The sequence below is a fragment of the Nannospalax galili genome, unplaced genomic scaffold, assembly GCF_000622305.1.
Source record: "Nannospalax galili isolate Female #2095 unplaced genomic scaffold, S.galili_v1.0 scaffold218, whole genome shotgun sequence".
NCBI classification, from domain to species: Eukaryota; Metazoa; Chordata; class Mammalia; order Rodentia; family Spalacidae; genus Nannospalax; species Nannospalax galili.
The window spans coordinates 2,288,590-2,302,253 of NW_008343207.1; the positions used below are offsets into that span (position 1 = coordinate 2,288,590).

The 13,664-nt window shown below is 50.4% G+C and overlaps 1 protein-coding gene across 1 annotated transcript in view; it reads right to left on the minus strand.

Annotated features, from left to right (window-relative positions):
* The window catches only part of Hip1r (huntingtin interacting protein 1 related), a 28,898-nt gene extending 16,430 nt beyond the window's left edge, over nucleotides 1-12,468 (minus strand). Inside the window, exon 1 of the mRNA XM_008839311.3 lies at nucleotides 12,258-12,468. Within this exon, the coding sequence (XP_008837533.1) occupies nucleotides 12,258-12,350 (93 nt within the window). The 5' untranslated portion in view covers nucleotides 12,351-12,468. The remainder of the gene's footprint in view (nucleotides 1-12,257) is intronic.
* Nucleotides 12,469-13,664: the final 1,196 nt, after the last annotated feature.

Sequence of the window (13,664 nt, forward strand, 5' to 3'; positions counted from 1 at the left end):
GAGGGAGAGAGTCAGGGAACAACTTGCATGAGTTGGTTCTTTCCTTCCACATGTAGATCCTGGGGACTGAACTCAAATTGTCAGGATTGGTGGCAAGTGCCCTTACCCGCTTGAGCTTCTTGTTTTCTTTTGAGACACGGTCTCCCTGTAGCCCCTGCTGGCCTGGAACTTGCTTTGTATATCAGGTTGGCCTTGATCTCAAAGAGATCCACCTGCCTCTACTTCCCACATGCTGGGATTAATGGCATGCACCACAACATCCAGCACCTGCTGAGCTATCTTGCTGGTCTCCCTCCACCACCGTTTAAAAACAGGGTCTTACATAGACTAATCTGGCTTCAAACTCATTTATGTATCTAAGGCTGACCTTAAACTTCTGATCCAAGGGTTGAAATTACAAGCATGCACCACCATGTCCTGTGTAACCTTTGCTTTCTCAGGTTCCAAACATATAACATACTGAGCCACTCCTCCCTTTACCGGGCCTGAGCCACAAAGAGCACCAGACCCCATCTGTCATCTTTAAATCTGATTTATGGTTCTGCACATGTGCATCTGACAGTGTTATCATCTGTTATCCCATGGGTTGTCAGTGGTGTGCGGGCAGCAGTCCTGCCTGTGTAGGCAGTGCTATTCCCCACAGTCAGAGTGCCTGGCACTCAGAAGACGTGCAGAGGGAAGGAGGCTTGGAGGAGTACAGCCCTGGAAGGAACATGACAGGGTCTGTCTGCAATGCACCTTAGCATTGTCCATCCCCAAGTTGTCTGCAGAGGATAGGATTGTGTCTGCCGGTCCTCCTGAGCAGGCGCAGACTGGCTCTAGGGAACACAGGCCCGTTGTGTCAGAGTGGGCAGATGTGTGGGGTGGCTGGCGCCACACAAGGAGGCCCAGTGCTCACACAGTAAGAGTCTGTGGACACTTCTGGCCCTTGCTGCTCCTCCCAGGCAGCATTGGGCAGGCTGGGTGACACCCACCTACCTCCCCTGGCCTTTTCACGACTTTCCTTGGGGAAGTGGCTCTGGGTCATATGGGTCTAACGGGTGGCAGAGATGGAAACACTTTGGAGCCTCACTGTGATGACAACTCGGTCTGACTTCAGTGTCACTTGGGGTTTTAGAACCAAATGTCACCCTCACACCCACCCAGCAATTGGGAAACCACAGGGTGAAGGGGGAGTTGGCAGAAGCCCAGGCCCACCTATGGTTTTCTCAACCCCTGGGGCCAGAACAGTCCTGGCTGCTCTAACTCTGGCGCTGTCGAAGGCAATCCTTCCTGGCTTGATGGGTCAACTATCCGGGAGAAAAACCTCAGGGAGGTACAACCCCAAGGTCAGGATGGAAAACACAGTTTGAAGGAAGGTCACAAGGACAGTGGCTACCATCTGAGTCTTGTCTGACTCCTAGGGGGACCAGGGGCCTCAGACAGCCAAGAAGAGCCATTTCCACACAACTGAGTGGTGGGGAGGAGGGGTCTACCTGGGGATCCCAGCAACAAGGTATGGCATGGAGTACGTGTGAGGAGTGGTTCTCCCCTACATCTGCACAAAGCAGCAGAGGGCCTGTTTGCCAGCAAGGACAGAGCTCTGGAAGAAGCAGGGCAAATGCAACACGAAGGATCCGTGGCAACTGTGAGATGCCTAGAAACTACTAGGGACCTATGCAAGGGTCAACAGGGACAGGAGAGAGTGGACAGAGTGTGGGCAGGTGACCAGGTCATGAAACACAGGCCTCTGTGGAAAATCCAGCAAGTCCACACCCATGTCCCAGAAGTCACCAAGGACCTCCCCCTCAAAGCATCTGCATTTTACTCCACCTAGTGCCAGCAACAGGAGGGGCTGACCTTCAGAGGGGCAGAGGCAGAGCAGAAGTGCAGGACTGTCACACAGAACCATGGAAGGTAGACTCCACACAGCCAGGAGACACCTGCCTGAATGGCCAAGCTTGTAAAATGTATAACATATGCCACAGGGCCAGCAACCGGGTCCCAATAACCTAACAATTGAATCAGTTTTCCAGAGTTTAGCCATAGTGCTTTGCTTGGGGTATCACCTAGTTCTCAGAAGGAACCCCGGAAGTGAGCAGATGAGGACACTAAGGCTTAAGAAGGTAAGCACAGGTTCATGAAGATAAAATATGCTAACTGTACAACTCTACCTAAGCCTGTTCTAAGCATTCACAGATCATGATGCAATTCTCATGTTGCTCTCTGCTGTGACTCTGATAGCAAAACAGCAGCACCTGTCTATGGTCTCTCAGCTATAAGTGGCTGGCAGAACTCACACCCAGGCCCCTGGTTCTAAAGAATGATGTGGGCATCAGCTGGGCAGCTTCCCCAGTTCTCTTAAGGGAGCAGGTCATGAGGGAGAAATCCATGCAGGCATTCTTTTAGCCCCAACAGGAACTTTGCTTCCCAGGGTTCCCAAATGCTCATGGAGGACCTGGCCTGACTGCAAATCAGGACAGATTCTGAACTGGGGAACTATCCAAGCCATGGTGATAAAGGCTTGAGCTGGTAGAGAGGCAGGGTGGGTGGACAGGCAGGGCTGGGGGACAGGCAGGCACAGCAGGGCTGGGGGATAGGCAGGCAGATGGAGCCAAGAGCTCCCATTCTTAGTCCTTGATGCTGTACTCTGACAAGGGTCTTTACCTCCCCACCTTGGATTCCTGCGGTAGCCCCCAACCTATGTCTGAGCTGGATCTCTGACAAAGGCCTCATACCAGGCCAGGGGAGCCCTTGTCCTCAGGGTACACCTGCCCCACTTCCAGGACAACCCCATCCTGTCTCAGAAAAACCCACAATGGAACTACAAAGGCCCAGTGGTCAAGGCTGAGGACATTCCAGGGCCAGGTCAGGTGGAACCCACTGGTTCCCACGAGAACCACAGCCTCCAATAGCCCTGAACTGTCATCTATAGGGAGTCTCCAACAGGTATCCTAGAGAGTTTAGGATAGCAGAGGGGACTAGGTAAGGTAGGTGGCACACCCTAAGAGGTGCCGAGTCTGGTATGAACTCCAGACAGGAACAGATCGAAGAGAAGATGCTCTGGGTGAGAAGTGGACTCTGCACTCAGTGCTGTCCCATCAGCTGCAAGGCCTCATGCAAACCACCGCAGCCACCTGTGGCTCAGGGAAATGGGGCCCAGGAAGTTGTGGACACCTAGCAAAGGGAAGAGCCACAGGTTAGGTTAGTGAGGGGGCTATGGCTCCTCAGACAACACACATTGTGTGGGCAACACTTCTACAACCTACAACCCAGTGGGCACAGAATAAACATGGACTTGAGATGCCACCTTCTTCCCCAGGAGCCTAAAGAATCAAGAAAAGAAGCTCTCCTGACCCAAATGTCTCTGCTGCTGGCTTCAGAGCCCTCAGCTGGGTGCCCTAACACACTAGGAGACCTTGCTTTAGGAACCTCCTCTGCCCTGACTTTAGATTCCCCAGCTATGAAACAGGAACAAGAAAATTCTGGGGCCTCCTAGAAAGTAGACACACACAAGTTCAAGCTGGGGTGTAGTATCCACAGCCTCTTGTCTAGCATGCCTGAGGCCCTTGGTTCTATCCTGGTACTGCAAAAGTAACAACCACCAAAGCAATACACAGTTCCCATCAAACACCTCACTGTGAACCTGCTCCTTGCTTGACTTCTGCTCCTTGGTGAGCCAGTGCTCACTGTAGCCTCCTCTTGTCATAGTGCTGAGCTTTGGTGTCCCTCTTGGGGTCCCACCTAGACACCTGTAGCTATAAGGCGTCCTGTTTAACCTCATACATAGCACTTACATGAAAGTGTCTTATTAATTTATCACTTATACTCTGTCCCTACCTCCAACTCTATGAACATACAGGCACCCCTGCCCCCACATTGAAAGGCTCCACATCCATAGATTTAACCAGCTGCCAATTAAAACATTCAGGGAAGAAAACCTGCATTTGGGCTGCACACACACAGACTCTGTCCTTGTTATTCCCAGAGCAATCGAAGATAACAACTTATATAAATGATTTAAAATACACAAGAGGATGTGTATAGACCATCTAAACATTAAACATTTCACCTTTATATAAGGGACTTGAATATCCATGGATTCTGGTGGGGTTTTTTTGGTTTTGGTTTTTTTTTTTTTTTTTTTTTTTTTTGGATAGAGTCTCATTATGTAGCTAGCCCCAGCTGGCCTGGAACTAGTCACTATATAGGCCTCAAACTCAGAGATCCACTTGCCTTCCTCTCCCAAGCGCTGGGACTTAAAGGTGTGCACTACCATGCTTGGCTGATTCTGGTTCTCTTCAGATGTTCTGGACCTAATGAACACCGAAGAATGACTGTACATCTTGTTTTCTGTGGCACCAGCAGGGCAGTCAATAAATCTTTATTGGACAAACGTAAGAGGGAGCACTTGAATGTACAAGAGCTCTTTCAGACAAAAGCACTGGATAACTTCAAGACAGTGTCTTTCTTCAGCTAATAACTGAACCACTAGAGTTAAGCATTAAGATAACTATAAAACAATTACTATTTTTAAAATCATTCCTGAAATGAATCAGCTTAAGCCTCCTTGTGTGGTTATCACAGGGCCTAACAGCAGCACTTGGCAGGGATAGATATGTTCTTCAAAGAGCCCAGGCACAGGGATGTTGGCAGAGTGGTGAGTTATTTTGCTGTGCAAATCCAAAGACTTCCTTGGAGGATAGACTGCTTTCATTCAAATGTTCCTGCTACCTCAAAGGCCATTGATGACCACAAACACAGGCAGTCTGTAGCTGAGGAGCTAGGATGGGCACATGCAAAACAGCAGAGAGGCCCAAGGCTGAATTATTTGAGCAGACAGGAAGTCAGGGAGCATTGGTCCATTCTACCGCATCTCTCTTCGAGTCTCCTGTCAGGTCTGTACTGGCCTCACCATCATTGTACCATTTGGAAATTTCAGCATTAGTCTATGACAGCACATGCTTCCAAAGGGCAGCATAAATGCCTGGGGAAAGAATTTGTCCCATGGATGCTGACAAATTCACAGCCCAACCCACTGCCGCTTCTGCTCCAGGCTTTGTGGGTGAAATGCTGGGGCAAGAGGCCTTGGCCCTGAGTCATATCTCTGCTGTGCCAACTCTGGGATAGACAGGGAGGCAGCTGGGTGGGTTTGTTCTCAGGGTACTGGTGATGTCATCACAGACCTGTCTCTCCCACAAGCCAGGGGACTGAGTCACACCCTGGCAGTTGAGCCAATTACAGTTTGAGTTTGAGGTTTGTGTTTACTTTATCCTGGACTAATATCCTCTCCACGGGTTCACTCAGTCCCAGTGTGGTGCTGTGGGCCATTCAGGCCTGGAAAGTAACAGCCAAAGAAGGGAGATGATGGTCCCTGAAGCCAGCGAGTCCACAAGGCTGCCTTCACTCTGAGACACTCAGTGTAGCCCTGAGCAGGACATTCGGTCCTCACCTGAGGACCTCAGAACAGTGGATTGGATGGAAACAAATACCCAACCTCAGATCTACCCACTTCTTCCTGCTCTGTAGGTTGGCTGTCATGTGACAGTGTTTGTGAATTTGAGATCACAACCTGTACCCCAAGAAGCCAAGTTCAGCCACATGTACTTAAAAATCAATTAAAACTGCTAAACTAGTAGAAAGCAGAAAAAAGGAGATTTACTTGATGTGACCACATTGGGAAGAGGGACAAAGTGATATAGTGACCCCCTACAAGTCCATCTTTGGGGTCCTTAAGTGAGATTAAAGTTTAAATAGAGGGCCAGGGATATGCACATCTAAGCAGTTCCCCTCAGGGCCCACTACCCACCCATCATCGTCTGGGCTTCACTCATCCTGCAACTTGGTCTGATAGGTTGACAGGACTCCCAGAAACAAGTTCCCCTCTGGCTGGAGCCTGGCTCCCCAGGCTTTTCCTTCTCCCAGCATTAGATTCCTGGGTAAAATCCCATTTCTTGGGGTCAATTGTTTAAATACTACTATAGTTAGATTGAGGGACACAAGTGCCTCTTTATAGAATATCATTTCTGCCAGGCAGGTTACAAAGAGAACAGAGCAGATGTTTCCATAAACAAGGTGATATTCAAGTCAGCCCTGAAATAAATAGGGGTTCCCAGGTGGAGAAGGGGAAAGGGCAAGGCTGACCAGCATAGCCTGGCTGGCAAGGGCTTCTCCAGGTTTACAGGGCATCTCAGGTTAGCAGGCTGGGTTTCCCTGTTCCTTGCCAAGCAGGCCCACACTCCACCCCACAGGGTTTCCACTGGTTGCTAGGACCCAGCTTCCAGGATCAGGTGGTCGGCTGAGTTTCATTCATGGGCACCCTGTACAGCAGAGGCTGGGTGCTGGCCTTGGAGCCAGATCAGGGAGGGGCCTCTCCTCCCCTCAGAATCAGGGTAGGTCTGTTGGTAGAACCAAACTGCCTTTGACCCATTCCCCCTAGAATACCTTTGTTGGACCACATCACCAGGAGGCCAGCTGGGCCTGTGCTGGGCAGCACAAAGTGCACATTATCAACAGGACAGTTCTATCCAGCTCTCCTCTTTTTCCCAGAAGCCCCACTCAGTGGTTCCAGCTACACTAGGGGTATCTGCTGAGAGGGTCACTTTCTATTCCTTTAGCCCTGCCTGCTTTTCTGCAAACAATATAACAATTAACAGTATTTACTATGCCTCTGAAAAATCCTTGTACCTGCTGCATCGGGGGAGAGCCCTATTACTACCAGTTTTCAGATAGGGAAACTGAGGCACAGAACAGTGAAGTAACAGTCAGGCTTGCCCTAAGTTCTTAACTGCTCTGCCATGGCACACTCACCATAGCTGATACCCCTCCTCCCCAAGAGGGTGGGGTATAAAGGTGACTTTTCCTCTCCTGCTACACACCCCAAGGCTATAGGACCAGGCCAACAGAGAAAACATCATCAGTCCCATCAGTGATGCACAGCAGCAAAGACAGGAAGAAGGTCAAGGATAGCCTGATCCCACCCCAACCTGGTTGACAAGTGGCCTTCAGCATAGCTCTGTCTGGGAGAGGGGACTGTAGGACTCTGGCAGTCTGGGAGTCAGACCCTACCTCCTTGGTTAAGTGTGTAATTTGTATGGGCCCTTGAGGACAGCCTTCTAGAGTGTGTGTGATCCCAGCCCTTTCTTCCCTTTCAGACAGGGGCCTTAGCTTTGTCCCCTCTCATTCTGCCAGCTGTTGTGACATAGGCACATGCCCACTTGTGGGGACACAATAGAGAGTTGACCCATTCCAGTCCTCAAGGCCTTTCAAGTCCCATAACAGACAGAGCTGGGGGTTTAGCTATTCTGCATGTGGGCTAGGGCTCTTCTCCAACTCTGAGGCTGGGGAAATTTTTTCTATTATTGTAAATATTTTGAACCTACGAGTACTTAGTGACCTGTTACAACACTCCCCCCATCTGTTTTTGGAGTGCTTGGAATCAAAGTGGTGCTTCTCACATGCTAGTCAAGTGCTCTACCACTAAGCTACACACCAGGCTATGGGCAGACCACCCTGAGTACCATGTGGGATCTGAAAGGATCCCCTAACTTGGGAACTGCAGTCAAGCCAGAAACTCGGCAAGTTCCAGAGCTGCTTGTGTTCTGTGTATGGCTTATAATAATTAGGTTCTAAGAATCACCTGGCTGAGAAAAGTACAAAACAGTATCAATTCCTAGGACTCTGCATGTGGCCAAATCACCCCCAGTCACCATCACCGACACCTAACTGCTGACAGATAAGTACTCCTTAGGTACTTCTAACAACTGCATTGTCCAGAAGAGGCTGCTGGCCACGGGCAGTTGCTGAGTGTTCCTAAGGCTGAGTCCACACTTGATGAGCTGGGAGCGAGGAAGACACGCTGGATTTCAGAGATGTGGTGGGCGGGCAAAATGAGAAATACCCCATTCATAATGTACAGTGCTCACAGGTTGGGAGGTCTTTATTTAGGACCTGTTGGGATAAGTCAAAGATAAAAGGAAAATCAACTTCACTTGTCTACTCTTTCTAAGAAGCTGCTAGGTGATCTCAAATTATCCATGTGGTTCCTCTTCTGTTTCTACCCGGCACCACTGCAGTATAGTGCAGCTTGGGCTGCAAGTCCTGAGTTGTCAATAAATGTTAATCTTTACAAGTTGGGGTGGGGGGCTACAGAGAAGATCTGGAAAACACCTATGAACTGTTTTCATTTACAGCTCCCTCACCATGCCCCTTCCCTATGGGAATGCCTCATCCTTTTGCCTCTGTGATCAATGTTCCCCTAGGCCTGGCTCCATTAGTGGTGTCCAGGAGCCCTACACCACGATTAAAGGGCTTCACTCATCCTGACCTGAAAAGAGGCCCCTCCCTCTATGCAGTGGGGAAATCTGTGGCTCAGAGAAGCAAACAAAAAAGGCAATGGTATTTTCCCTCAGAAAAAGAAACTATAGCTGAGCCTGGTGGCACACACCTTTAATCCCAGCACTAGGAGACAGAGGCAGGCGGATCTCTGTGAGTTCAAGGCCAGCCTGGTCTACATAGTGAGTTCCAGGACAGCTGGGGCTACAGGGAGACCCTGTCTCAAAAAAAAAAAAAAAAAAAAAAAGATGAATTTCTTCTCTCACAGAGGTCTCAGATTTTGAACTTTTGGGGGGAAGGGGTGGACAGTGGAAAATGGCTAGCTAGTTGTTTGCTGAGACCCTACTATGTGCTAGGCATTGCTTATGTTTAACTGCAGTGTGTATTAGTTCCTTGTGGCCACTATAACAAATTACTACAATCTTAATGCCTCAAAACAGCACAGATTTATCATCCTATAGCTCTGGAGGTCAGAAGTCTGGAATGGATATTAAAAAAAAAAAAAAAAAGGCAGGGTTTCAGATAGCCCAGGCTGGCCTTGCACTGTATAGCTGAGGATGGCCTTGAACTTCTAATATTCCTACCTGTACCTCCCAAGTGTCAGTTTATGTGGTACAGGGGATTGAACTCAGAGCATCATGCATGCTGGGCAAGTACTCTATCAACTGACCCACATCCCTAGCCCTTGGTGGAATGAGTCTTACAAGGTTAAAAATGGGCTTCAGAAGTACTGTTTCTGGAGGCTCTAGAGGAGAATCTATTTCCTTGCTTCTCCAGCTTATAGAGGATTCCTTGGATGCTGGCTCCTTCTCCCATCTTCAAAGCCACAGGTAGCCAGTAGAGTTAAACCCTGCATCATCGTGACTTCCTTTCCTGCTTCCCACATCCATGTTTAGAGACCCTTGTGATGACATACAGCCCATATACTGATTCATAACAGCCTCCCACCTCAAGGTCAGCAGATGAGCAACTTGATTCCATCTGCAGTCTGAGCTCCCTTACCAGGAAGACCACACATTTACTAGTTTCAGGAATTAGGATGTGGACATCTCTGTAAGGAAATTATTCAATCTACCTCATGCTTTTCAAGAAACACAGAAGTAGCCCTATTTTTATAGAAAAATAAACAAGCTTGTAGTCACCTACCTGCCCAGAAACAGTCTAGAGACCATATCTACCTACCTACAAGTACATTCTATGAAGTAACACTATCTTCTTATGATGTGCTACCTGTTAAGCAAGAGGCACTTCATAACATCTTTTTAAAGATAAAGGGAGCTGGGCATGGTGGTACACACCTTTAATCCCAGCACTCAGGAGTCAGAGGCAGGTGGACTGCTGTGAGAGATGGCGCCCAGCCTATTCTAAAAAGCAAATTCCAGGCCAGCTGGGGCTACAGGAGACCCTGTCTCAAAAAAAAAAAAAAAAAAAGGGGAGTAAAGCAGGGTTCCCGTGTAACTTCAGTGCTGGAAGAGGATGGGGCTAGGGAATTCTTGGGTTCAGAATACACATGTACCAAATTGTGTAGCATTGTACACTCAGAACACAAGCAGCCACGTAACATTTTGAAAAGGGGTTTTTAATCACTGAAGAGACTAAAATCACAGGGAAGAACAGGTTCCCTCAGGACACCCTTTAAGCACCAGCTGCCAGAAGAACAGTGACTGCCCTCCCTCAACACTCGTGAGAGGTAACCTCAGAGCCCTGTGCAAAACAGGGTGTGTCCTGTCCAGAAAGCAAATATGCAAACATTCCTTCTTCTTCCTTCTGACCAGGAGCCTAGGAGAGGTGAGACTGGCAGGCTGCTGAGGACTAAGCCAGTCCAAGTGCTGCTCCACAGCCTGCCACTGTCAATGTCAAGACAGGAGGTATGATCCAAAGGGAAGCAGGTCCCAAGACTGGATGTGCTTATTTTCTGTTCTGTAGGAGACACAGAAGCAGCAACCAAGGCTCTCTACAGCCCTTTCTTCCATGAAGCCTGGTTGGCAGCTAGACAGATATTTCTGGGAATGATCTAATTAAATATTAACCACCTTCAAAACCTCATTCTTACATCCCTCAATAAGTCAATATGAAGATAGACATACCCAGAGGCTGGACCCAAACTCTATTCTTGCTGAAAAAGGAGTGGGTGAGTCCTATGAGATTCTCCAAGTTGTGTACCATGAGTAACCCTTTCAGACCCTCAAAAAGAGAGAGAGAGAGAGAGAGAGAGAGAGAGAGAGAGAGAGAGAGAGAGAAAGAATGACGGCTGGCAAGATGGCTCAGAGGGTAAAGGCACCTGCTGCCAAGCCTGAAAACCCGAGTTCAATCCCCAGAACCCACATGGTGGAATGAAAGAACCTACTCCTGCAAACTGTCCTTTGACTTCTACACACATGCACACAATAAATAAACGTAATTTGAAAATGGGCAAAACAAGACAAAATAACTATCTTATTCACAAACCGGTCACCAAAAAAGAGACTCTCTTTGACAATCAAGAAGGCTGCCCTTGACATAATCATTTAAGAGTATGATCAATGAATGTGACCTTTTAAATCTCTCTGACCTGCTCCCTGAGGCAATCAGCACTTTCTCTCCACCTGCTCAAAAGCAGGAAAAAAATTCCAAACCTCAGTGAATGAATCAAGTTCCCGAGGACAACCAGATTCTTTGTGCCAACAGAGTACTCTCCTTAGGATTCAAAAGTTTACTAAGCACAATTAATTATGTATTGACTTTACATCAAACGCATGCTGGTTTGCCATGCTGGTTTTTATGATGGGTGATCCCGGCTGGACCAGATAAAGGAGACCGCATAGGTAAATCAATCATTTGCAGCCAGGTTGGTGCCAGCAGTGACTTGCAGGGAGCCTGCACATCTCGAGGTTTGATTATCACTTTCATGGACCGTCACAATGAGAGCGCAAAGGTTAGATCTCCCTGTGTTTTCTCGTCAAAACGAAAGCTCTTGTGGACTGCATGTGTTAACTTGTTTTGAAAGCAAACGTAGTCCTTTGCTCTCTGCTCCCATAAGAGGGAAGGAACTTGCCCATGACACCCACAAATGCAAATGTCACAAACCTGCTTCAGACACAGGTGGGAGGAGTCCTTGGCTTCCTTTATGCTAAAATAAGAAATTCAGCCATTTCGGTCTTGGTTGACTTAGTCTGGCAAATAAACAAGTAGTATCCCCACTCTGCCCATCTCCCCAGACACAAGGACACATCAGAGTTTGTAAAATAGAAAGGAAGAATAGTGGTTGACGCCTATAATCCCAGCACTCAGGAACCGGAGGCAGAAGGATCAGGAGTTCAAGATCAGCCTGGACTACACGAGACCCTAAAAATAAACATAAAGGGAAAACCAGACATAAAGCAACCCCTGCACGAACGCACACCCGAGCCATTATTTAAACTTCCAAGCCTCCTTCCCAGGTCCGGCCCTCCCCTGAGAGAGAAGCGGCGCGTGGGAGCTCAGGAACGAGCCTGGGAAATTTCCGTCTGTCAGGCGTCGGTGTTTAATGAGGGGGTGGCAGCCTATTTATAAGTGGACCCCGCGCCGGCAAACAAGTCTGGCGGCATACGTGAAACTTTTCACCCAACAAATAAGATACCGTGCGGCTGTGGAACAGGTGAAAAGGAAGCCAGAAGTTTCCCTGAAGGAAACGCATGGCTTCCGCAAGCTGGGGCACCGGGAAGGTGGCCGGAGCCGGGCGGCGCCGCCCGCACTAAGTCCCGCATCCGGGCGCACCTGGGTCCCCACCGCCGCCATCCTCGCGCACCTGGGTCCCCCCCGCCATCCGCCCCCCCCGCCCCGGCCCCGCACCGCCGCATCTCCGCCCCGGGCCTCGGGGCGCCCAGCCCGGCACGGCTTCCGGTTCACCTGCGCGGCCGAGCTGGGCCCAGGCCAGACAGCCAGGCCCGCGCTGACCGAGTCCCGCCGCCCGCGCCCGCGCTCGCCTGCGTCTTGTCGAACTGCTCGCGCTCGGCCTCCAGGCTGTGGCCCGGCCTGCGGCTCAGCACCCGTGCCGGCACGTTCTTAATGCTGTTCATCCTGCCGTCCGCGCCCGGCCCGGCTCCGTAACTGAGGCGTCACCGCCCGGGCGAGCCTAGGTACCCGAGGCCGGCCGTCGCACCGCGCGGGGAGGAGCCGCCGCCCCGCCCGCCTGTCACTCAGACCAACCGGCGCCCCGCCCTCCCCAAGCGGCACAAGCCCCGCCCCCTGACCCGCCGGGTCCCCGGACTGCTGGCGCGCTCCGCCCCCCGCATCTCCCTCACGCCCCGCCCATCCAGTCCCCCAGGACTCCTGCCTGTCCCTGCCCCTGCCCTCCTTGATCCTCACTAGGACTCCTGGCACCGGCTGCCCCGCACTCCCTGGCTCCCCCATGACTCCTAGGACGCCCTGACCTGCACCCCTCTGGTGCTCCCCCCCCCCCCCCCCCCCCCCGCTCCCAGGATATTGTTCCCTTACACTCCCTCTGCTCCTCCATGAGTCTGGGATGCCCTGCCCTGCACTCCCTGGTCCCTCAGGACACCCCTCCACTTGCATCCCCTGGTCCTCCTAGGAGGCCCTGCCCCTGCACACTTCCAGCTCCCCAGGACTCCTCGACACGCTCCGCCCCCTTACTCAGGCAGACCCAATGCAAAAACCAAATACCCTTTTAGCACTGCCATACAGTCTGCCTCGTTCCCAAAACCGAGGGAAAAAGTGGCCCCTCTCCTTCCTGAGTTTGGTCTCCGTAGATCCCCTAGGCAGAGGGATAAATGGAGCAAATTGGGTCTCCACAAGTCTGGTCAATACGCAGCTAGGCTTCTTTCTTTTCCCTTATTTGATGTGTCAGAATGCACACTGAAACTCTCCCATCCTGTGCTCCTCTAAGAAAACTGCAGCTGTCACCCACGGACATGTGGATTGGAATGTGGTTCTGGAGCAGCCAGAGCCAGCTGTGAAGGAGTTCAGCTGGTGCCTGCCTATCACCACCCAGCGGCTCTGGCCAAAAAGCTTCTCAGAAACTAGGTAGCTCCTACCTGAAATCCTAGCACTTGGGAGGCTGAGGCAGGAGGCTTGTCTGAGACCAGTATGAGTTCAAGGCCAGCCTGGAATAGAGTTGAGACCCTGGTTCAAAGGAAAACCACAAAAAGCTCAGAAATAGGGTAGACTTTAATAGCATGTCTTTCATATGGTAACAGACTAAGTAAAAAAAAAAGTCAGTCAAACCCCAATTCTTGGGGCTGGGGAGATGGCTCAGCAGTTGAGAGCACTGACTGCTCTTGCAGAGGACCTGGGTTCGATTCCCAGCACCCACATGGTGGCTATGAACCGTCCTTAACTCCAGTTCCAGGGGAATCTGAAACCCTCTTCTGACC